The 10,000-nt window shown below is 40.0% G+C and overlaps 2 protein-coding genes across 2 annotated transcripts in view; both read right to left on the reverse strand.

Moving 5' to 3' along the window:
• The window catches only part of LOC138035841 (probable E3 ubiquitin-protein ligase HERC1), a 4,553-nt gene extending 1,341 nt beyond the window's left edge, over positions 1–3,212 (reverse strand). The window contains exons 1-4 of the mRNA XM_068882293.1: positions 3,084–3,212; positions 2,508–2,598; positions 1,535–1,665; positions 607–884 (exon numbers count right to left, since the gene is read on the reverse strand). Of these exons, the coding sequence (XP_068738394.1) occupies positions 607–884; positions 1,535–1,665; positions 2,508–2,598; positions 3,084–3,209 (626 nt within the window). The 5' untranslated portion in view covers positions 3,210–3,212. The remainder of the gene's footprint in view (positions 1–606; positions 885–1,534; positions 1,666–2,507; positions 2,599–3,083) is intronic.
• The window catches only part of LOC138035857 (probable E3 ubiquitin-protein ligase HERC1), a 33,502-nt gene continuing 26,713 nt past the window's right edge, over positions 3,212–10,000 (reverse strand). The window contains exons 13-16 of the mRNA XM_068882295.1: positions 7,089–7,367; positions 6,641–6,849; positions 5,130–5,866; positions 3,212–3,615 (exon numbers count right to left, since the gene is read on the reverse strand). Coding sequence (XP_068738396.1) covers positions 3,212–3,615; positions 5,130–5,866; positions 6,641–6,849; positions 7,089–7,367 — 1,629 coding nt within the window. The remainder of the gene's footprint in view (positions 3,616–5,129; positions 5,867–6,640; positions 6,850–7,088; positions 7,368–10,000) is intronic.

Below are 10,000 nucleotides of genomic sequence, written 5' to 3' on the forward strand. Positions count from 1 at the left end.
CCAGGAGTGTCCTCTTCAGTTTCAAACACCGAGCACCTCATACAATAATAATTGCTGCTCGTCAAACAAGTATACTTTGTTTTGCAATCAACGGTCAACTCGACTCGCGCCTTTTCGTTTCATTGAAGCACGTTTCACCATATGCCACAGATTTTCCCTCTTTCCACCCAGGAGTGTCCTCTTCAGTTTCAAACACCGAGCACCTCATACAATAATAATTGCTGCTCGTCAAACAAGTATACTTTGTTTTTTTTGAAAAGCACGAACTGCACATTCCTGCGCCTCCCGCCATTTTTAAAATTGCTGTTTAGACTCTTCTGCGCATGGCATTTACGGATTATAGTTGCTACATGAATCATAATAATTTATGCATTACATTCGGCACATGTGAAATGCGACGTCTGAATCAAACGTCGAACTTCAGTCGAATATTCGACTGTTTCAGTCGCAGATTCGATTGAAGTCGAATTTAACTCTAAACTGTCGAATTAAATTGATTCGAACGTCGCATTTCACATGCAGTTAACTCTCGAGGTATATTCGGCACATGTGAAATGCGACTTTGAACCGGGCCTTAACCTAAGCAATTACTGTGTATTAACTTACAAATTTGTTCCTTTTAAAGCTGCCAATGTCCTTGCCTCTTCAGCTTTTGCAGCATGTCGATTGTGACAATCAGGACACAAGAGGTAATACGGGTATCCAGTCCCACAAGTCCCACCAAACCAACCATCAGTGTAAACACCATCACTACGGTAACCATGGCGACTACAGTTGCCACCACAACCAGGATGACTGTTTCGCATGTGACGACTCAAATTCTGAACATCGGTTTGACATATATCACATCTTGCTGTTGATACCCGAGATGAATGGCTAGCCAGCTGGAAATTCAAGAATATTTAACAAGAACCTATGTCATTTTTGAGTGATGGTCTAAATCTGTGCTGCTTTCTGTTAACATTTTTGCAGAAATTAACAAATCGAAATCGATACTTTTATAACTGGATTTGAAACAAAACGTTAAATGCTACAACAAATACGGGACAACCTGCTGACTGCTAGTCTATATAAAACAAAACAGAAGGAAAAAGCCGCATTATTTGGGTAATTATTTAGCTTTGAAGTTTGTACAGAACCAACAAATGTGCTCAATTAGTGCTTCTTGCTTTTATTGCGTTGCCACGTTTCGCTAATAGTCTCACACACCTCAGAGTAAACTTGCAGGAAGTTATTTTAAGTCAAATTCATTAGGAACAAAATAGAGAACGTTTTCATGGGCTGCATAGCTAACACTTTGAAAGGTAATACGAATATCTTACTAAAATTATCATGAATATTTAATTCACCCACACAACAACAACCATAACTATTTGAAAACAACAACCTGCCTCCAAGGCGAGGCTACAATGTTACCATAATCTGGAGTAGATGCAACAGAGAAGTCAAATACCAAGGTAATTGTCTGTTAACAATGATTTCTTGTGCTTTGAATTATTTACCCATGACATTTAATTAGCCACCGAATACTGACCTCTGGAAAAAACAATCCAAGAAGTTCTGAATCAGCTCCTGGTTCAAAATCGCTGTCGTCAAGATCAATATCAACCACTTCAACATCACTCTCTCCTGTTGCTCTTGCTGAGCGAGATGGTCCATTTCCATCTGAAATAAGAAACAAAAAGCGCTTTTAGCCGAACGATTCTGAGCTGTTTCGAAGTGCACCTGTTTGCTAACTTATAGTGAGAGCAGGGTGACGGTAATGAGTCCGATGCCATCGACTTGTCAGCCATGGCGTTGACCAACATTTCACCGACATGTCCGCCAACATATTGGCCGACACCATTGCCATTACCAATTCGAGAATTCGAGAATTCGGTCAACGGACGATGTCCGAACTGATTTTGGAGTTGACCGGCCAACCGTTCGTCTTGCCGGTCATGTTGACCGGTCACATTTGATCGTTTTGAAAATGAAATAAATTAAAATTTACATGCTGTTCAGTTGTTTCAGTTGTAGCAAGTCGCTGTGTATTGTCATTTGCAGAACTTTGATCTGAAATCCTGGGTGAAATGCAACAAGAACCGTTGTTGACAATGAGTGCTTTAAATTGCTATAAGCTCTAAGCAACAACTTTTTTGGAAATATATAACGCCAGTTTTGGTTCATGAGCCCCTGTTTTAAGAGTTATTTATTTTTATTATATAATTTGACAGGACAGAAACGGTACGTGACCGAGCTAAAATGAATTTGGCCGGTCATCGTGTCCGGAGACTCTCCGGAAATTATTTCGAGCCCTGAATACGTCATAAAAAAGACGGGAGAGAAATGAGAAAGCATTACGAGATTAAGAAGAAAAAGGAAAAGACAGTAAAACAGGGCAAGAGAGCAAAGAAACTAAAATGGAAAGCAGGGGGAGAAAAAAAAACGGAAAGGACACAAAACAGAGCAGAACTGAAGAAAATAGGGAAGAGGAGAACCCTTATTTCCATACTAATAATTATTACCAGTGCCCATATGATGGACAGATGTTACTGCATGTGGTACTACAGGTTCAAAATTATGTGATTCTCTTTCCTCGCAGCTTTCTTCATCATCCTGAAATTAAGGAAACAAACACCTCCTTACTCATTGCTTCTCAAGGCAGCGATTCCCAATACCTAAGCAGTTATCGGGATGTACTGACACTATTTTTTGTTGCAAAAACAAATCTTCCCACATGTAAACGTAAATAGTCAATGGCCTCGATTTTCCGCCTTTTGCTTGAGCTGCACAAGGTATGTTAAAACGTTCAAGTCCACCCACACTCAAATACTTCCCGTTGATAAAATGAATCTTCCACCGTCTAAGCAAATGCGATCTCTTGCAATTTAATGGTAATTTATTAACTTATATTGCACAGCTTCCATGACGAAATGATCAACTGCGCAGTACTAAACTAGAACAAATATTTAGAATTTACAATAACTGTTAAAAAAAAAAACAACCAGTAAGCATCAAACCAATACATTATTCGCATTGACTTTCACCTTACAAGTAAATTTATTTGCTTTTAGTGCAGTTAAAAAACGTTTTATACAAACCCCATCATCAGATACAGGATGCTCTAGTAACCAAGTTACCAAAATGTTAATGCGACGAGCACTGGCAGTCTCTCTAGATCCTGTAGCCATCATGGCTTGAATAACGTGGCGCCTTGAGAAGCCCATCTCTAAAAGAGGTTGGCATAGCTGGGTAAAGATGACAGAGCAGCTATTTCCCGAAGAGCCCTTGGAAGTGTTACAGGGGGTGATGCTGGGCGAGGGGAATCAATTACTGATGGTTCAGCTGCTGAAGTACTTGCTTCATGAACTGATGTTGGTGTGGACAGTTGTGAAGAAAGCTCTTCCATAAGAGTTTGACTGAACCTCCTTTCTGGAGGATGCTCTTGATCAGGAGCAGGAGCCACATCATCACACTCACTGGTTTGCGTTGGTGGGGGACCCATGGAGGCGGAAGAACTGGACCGACTGCTGTTTGGTGAGTCATTTTCTAAGGGGGTGTAGGTAGGAGAAGGCGGAGTTTTCTCGTCACTTGGAGAGTCTTTACCTCCAGTAGGACTTACAACTCCTACAACTGAAACCAAATTTGTTCAAATATATGACAAAGGATATCACTTTTTAATCTCATTGAAGTCCATTTTGTAAATATGGGGAAAATCCAGACATTACTCCACTGAATAACAAACTGTGAAGGGATCAGGAAACAATAGACCTAATCGGCTAACTCAATGTTGTACCCAATTCAATCCCTTTGGAGATAAAACGTTTTGTTCCACGTATTTCCATATCATTTAAATATGAATGCTATATTATCATGCAAATACAGTACACAAATAATCTTAATCCCGGGAGATTTGAATTGGGTACAACATTGAGTTAGCCGATTAGGTCTATATTGTCAAAGATTTCAGAATTCTTGACACAACTCTACCCTACAATTATAACCTCTCTGAACACTCCACTTAAAAAGCATGGCACACTTGCACACAAAGTGTTAGTTACCCATACTTGGAAGCTATCAATGTGTTGTAGAACATTAAGGTGATGTATAGACAATGTTACAACACTAGTACAAATAGACTTGTGACCCTCAGAATTCAGACCAGGTAGCCGTTTATCAAAAGTTCCAAAAACTTTTCAGGCCCGAAAAGCCACTTCCACTGATTTCACTTGTTTTGATAAGCTGGTCTTTGAACATGTTTTCGAGGTGACAAAAAGCAAAGCAATTATGAGGTTAGATGGCTACAAATCTCTCCATTTATTAAAAAAAAAGAGGGAATGGTAATGCCCGAAGGAGGACTCGAAACGTTCTGGGACTTTCCAGCAACGGGCCCCAGACCACAACACTGGGAAATCCATGTTCTGCTCTTTCCGAATAGTGTTGGGGACTTTCAATGTCTTATGAATAAGGGTTGTGCAACAGAGGGTTGTCCAGTACACCGACATAATGAAATTCATTGCACTTCACAATAGACATCACAAAGTGTCCCCCAACCTTAATCCTTAAAAAATATTAACAGTTTTGCGAGACATAAAGAGCGGGACACTTTGTGATGTCTATTGTGACGTACCAGGAATCTCATTACAATCTCATTATGTCGGTGTATCGGACATGTATGGTGCAACAGGGCCTACAGTTAAAAGGCCTTATCCAAGAAGACTTGAAAGTCCAACCATTTGCAGACCTAATTACAAAGGCAACACTTTCTCCTCAGTTATCTAAAGACCCTGAGTGTTGGTCTGGTCAGAGTTGAACTCAAGACTTCCAGTAGTCCAGTAGTCTGATTCCCATACAACTGAGCCAATGGGTCCGCCGTCATTCATAATTGATCCATACATTATTAAGGTAACAATTTCATAATGACCATTCTGAAATTTGGATGATGCATATGAATTTCCTCAGTTTGCCTTTTCGCACCTTCCAGTGTAATCCAATGGCTTGCCTATGGCTTATGATTGGAAATACATTTACAAATCTCTGGTTCTTATTTCATACATCTGCTAAGATGTGTCTCCTGGCCACTATACAAGTAGAATGAAATAGTACAACCATTACGATCAGGACATTGATTTGCCAAACCAACATACCTTCTGACCAACCCTTGATGCTTGCTGTGGATTGTTTGCTAGAATTCAGGGAGGGAAGCTGTTGCATAAGAACACTTTGTGCTCGTTCCAAGTCCATTAAAGTAACCACTCTCCCAAATGGAGACAGTAGTATTGTGTGAGACACCATACTTCTCAGTAATGTCTTCAAACAATGTAATCTTTGCTGAAAGAAATCTTTATCAGCGAGATAGTTTTCAGTGTGCAGATCTGCAGTTAAAGTCTCTAGCATTGCGTTTGACCCAAGAAGAACAGAAAGCGATTTTAAGGCAGACACTTTTAATACTGGGCCAATGAAACATGCGGTACCTGGCTCATTCGTTATCATTGATGTCCCTGAATGGTGGGAAACTACATGCTGAAAAGAATCGTTGCTTCCTTCTCTCTCGGGGACAATGGAACCTTCAAATGACCTTGAGCATTCAGTCTCTTTCTTGTCATCATTTCCTGTCTCAGTTGCTTGGTCTTTGCTTTTCTCAAGCGTTTTCTCATCAGGAGGAATGAAACCCTTCTCTTCTACACTTGAGTCTTTAAATGAGGAGTCAATGTGAGAAAACAAGCTTTCAGTTGAGACATCGCTGAATGTTTTCTCTGAATCGTCTTGCTTTAAGCCACTTAATACCAATAAATCAAGAAGCAAACCAAATGGAAGGTTGTCAACCAGACTTGCATCAAACTTTGCAGGTTCTAAAGGCTCTAAACTTGAATATAATGTGTCACTGGAAAAAAAAAACAAAAGATCTTTGAAACAATCAGAGGCACGTACTCATGTTAGAAAAAGGGTACAAGTTTGTGCATTTAAAGATTTCATCGACAGATGCGTTATGCAACATGATTTGAGACTTCCCATATGAAGATGTGAGGATGAACATCTATCTGGACGACATGTCAAACAAAACAATGCTCACCACCCTGTTGTGAATTGGAGGCAAAAAGCTCCACATCATTGAATTTGACAACACCACCACCAAAAAGTTTATTTGTACCACACGCAAATAAAAATACATGAAATTTAAGTGATAGACTTAAGAAAGGTGCAATGCCCCCTCGAAAATAACTAAGAAGCTAGCTAAGAACGTAGAAAAAAAAAGAACGTAGCTAGGAGGTAGAATGAAGAATTTTATGTATAAAGGAAAACTTTTTGTTCAGGGAGGCACAAATCTAGGAGACAGGCAAGCACAAGGTAACTAACTGATGTTATCTGTTCAATGAGTATTTGGGAGATAAGGTATCTGTTTTTGGAATCAGTGGAAAAACAACCCGACATAATCAGTGGAAATTATCAAAGAACGATAATCTGTAATCTCTTTTATGTCCACACACTGGACCATCATACCAAAGCAGTTAAACAGCAGCTTATCTCCAATTTGTCAACAGGGCCACATAATGGTTTTCTGCATATATCACAGTGCTTATTTCCCTTAAAGTGGGATCTGATTTAAGCAAAACTTCCATCTTTTGATATTATTAAAGCATTACAGGAAAAGAAATACCTATACAAATTCTCTCCATCATCCCACTGTACTTTGATGCTTTTGTTCCCATGTTTACTGACACCCAACACTGTGCCATGCCTGGATGATAGCTTGTCCACACATCGCCCACCCATGCGCAGTCCAGAATCGATTCCACCAATCAATGCCAATGCAGGCCACACATGATATGAAAATGTGCTGTTGTGAATTGTCAGGTCATTAGATTCCTACAAAAAATAAAACAACTCAAAGAGTTTAGTACAATGAAAGATAACCAATAAGGCAATAAAAAAGGTGCTATTTTCAGACGTAAACCAGTTCGAGAAAAAACACTCAAGCAATTAGTAAAGAAGATCTTTCTCTACAGAGCACACTTTCAGAACTAAAAAACCAGTTGGACAAAACCGCACAGATTTCCAACACAGTGATTACTAATAGCAATCACCATCGTCTTGCATTCCCTTACCTGTACTTTAGCATCATTGCTTTCTGCAGAAACTAATTGCTGGTTTCCTTCTTTCCTTTCATGTTCCTGTTTACATCTGAACTGTGGCAAATTCTTGATGTCTTGAAGACTTGCTATGATTGCACTGGCAATTTGTTTTCTCCAGGCAGGGTACACCGACAGTGTGTGCACCAAGGACAAAGTAGACTCTGCCAACACTGTTCGTATGGGGGCACACACTGGATCTCCTGGAAGAAGATCTTTTGGAGCTCCTTTCACATACACATCTTTAATAGTTACCTAAAATAGTTAAGAAAATTTGGTATTGCTTCAAAAAATCTTGGGGTTTACACTGTAAAATGTACAATATTGTTTCAAGAAGCAACTTTGATCATGACTGATGAACTGCTTATTATTATTCATAATTAATGGTGATTGAACTATTATTACGTCTTCTAAAATGTAGTCTAAACTACATAATAAATGCTCCTGTCCCTGATATCAATATTGCTATTAGCGGAGCACCATAGTTAAGAAAATATGGTAACCCATCGATGCGAGAAATTTGGTTTTGGTAACCGTACCACCGTACGTCCGTCCACCCCTCCATGTATGCCAATGTGACCAGTATCACGTGACCATAACACGGGCTCAGGCTTAGAGCTCATTGAGGAGGCAATACTCCAGTTGACACTGCAAGCAGAGGGGCAATCTGTCTGCGTGTGCACGAGCGATTAAAGATCGCCCAAGCCCATTGCCGACTCCATCCATCCCAAAGGTTCTAGACTCGCACACCTATATATGCCTAGACGCATAAGGAACAACTTGCTATGCGCCAAATTCTCTCCGCTACACATACTTACAACTATCCGTTGGTTAAGAGGCTGGATGATGGATGCAATCAGTACACGGTCAAAGACCCTTTTGAGTTTGTCAACGAAGTACAAAGCCTTGAGATCAACAGAGGTGATAGTCTAGTATCCTACGATGTCACCTAGCTCTTTATTTACCAATGTACCACTACATGAAAACTATCCAGATTTTAGCTGACAAGGCTTCCATGATGACTGGTTTAACAAGACCCATGAACTGAACCTATGTAGAGATCACCTAATTGAACTACTCAACGTAGCCACTAAGAACCAACTCTTTCAGTTCAATGGAAATCTCTATGAGCAAACAAATAGCGTCGCAATGGGATCTCCTCTTGGTCCTCAGCTCGCCAATATCTTTATGAGCTCCATTGAAGATAAACTTGATCAAGATGGCAAATTGCCCACCTACTATTGCCGATATGCGGATGGGCCGGAATTCTTGTTGACACCCTAAACCATGCACTGCCACCCATCAGCAAAGTTTACTATGGAAGTGGAACGGAATGCCTCGCTTCCTTTCATCGGTGTTGAATTGTTAAACTTAGCCCCCAGAATCAAGACCAAGGTCTACGTAAAACCAACTAATACGGGCCTTTTACTCCACTACCAGAGCCACGTGGATAATCGGTACAAGCTCAGTCTAATTACCACAGATCAAGCTTACTGCATATCTTCCCACTGGTCTTAACTCTCAAAAGAATGTGATCCGCTTGAGACAGTATTCTTAAAGCTTAAGTACCCGAGGCACTTATTCAATCTAGCTGTCAAGCAATTTGTTGATTCCAAGGTAGCAGACCAGCAGCACATTCCATCAACCAACACGACTAAACACCCCATCCGAGTTATCATACCATTTAAAGACCAGGGCTGGGTTCCTGAAAGGTGTAATAACTCTATTCCAGGGATAAATGTGCCTTATTCCAGCCACATTTATCCCTGGAATAGGGTTATTACACCTTTCAGGAACCGGCCCCAGGTCTCTGCTAATGTGGTGAAAAAACAACTCACAGATCTCAGCTCAAAAATCAAGACCACAATTCAGCCCCTGTTAATCAGCAGAAAACTCAACGAAGACCTTAAAATTCGAGAAGTCAAGAGAGCCATTGTTAACCAACAATGTTAAGTTTATAAATTTCAATGCAACCTGTGCGATGCAAGATATGTTGGTTGCACTCGCGGCCACCGCCACGAACGCATTGATGGAAACAAACAAAAATCGTCGTCAATTTGTAAAAAATATTTTGACGAACATAACTCGAATGTACCACCTTGTCTTTTAGAACAATTTTTAAAATGAAGCTTAGCAAGTCTAGTGTCTAACAAGAAAACTATGTGGTTTATTTAGGCGCTAGGCATTTCCATCATTGTTATCAATATGGTTTAGTTAATACCTCAATAACTTTAATGTAACTAGCCACACAAATACCTTTTAATGTGATGTAATAAAGAAATGTGAAATAAAGTTGTTTTTGTTGTTGTCTTTACTGTGACAAAATTATTGTTTGTACGATTTTTTTCTGTTTCGTGTTAGTGTTTAGCTGCAATGGTTTCTCTCTTGACGAAGGGTGAATTTGTGAAGAAAATGAGTCACGCTTTTTGAAGCATTATATACTTTATTCCAAAATGGCCGCCACTTAAATATTCTTTTGTTTTCATTCAAATTAGCCTTTGATGCCTCAAAAGAATATTTTATCTTGAACGAGGCAACAAGGACCAATTTGTATGCGCATAAATAAGCGGCCATTTTGGAATAAGGAGTCGAATAAGGTGTATTTTGGTTGCTGCTTGTGACGGGCCAGCGGACACCCTCATAAGAGATCTCAATGTCGTGCAAGCGCAGACAGAATGTCCCTCTGCTCACTCTCAATAGTTTAAAGCATACATCTTTGGTATTGGACATTAATGTTCTGCGATGTTCTGGTCAATTGACACCTGTCAAAACAAGGTATCCGCTGACCAGTATCGCGGGCTCAAGTTTGACCTTATAGAGGTCAGCTTTTTTTAAAGTTGACCGCTGACCAGGGACTGGTTGTTGATTGGATTGCAGGCTCAGGCCAG

The sequence above is a fragment of the Montipora capricornis genome, chromosome 2, assembly GCF_036669925.1.
Source record: "Montipora capricornis isolate CH-2021 chromosome 2, ASM3666992v2, whole genome shotgun sequence".
Taxonomy (NCBI): Eukaryota; Metazoa; Cnidaria; class Anthozoa; order Scleractinia; family Acroporidae; genus Montipora; species Montipora capricornis.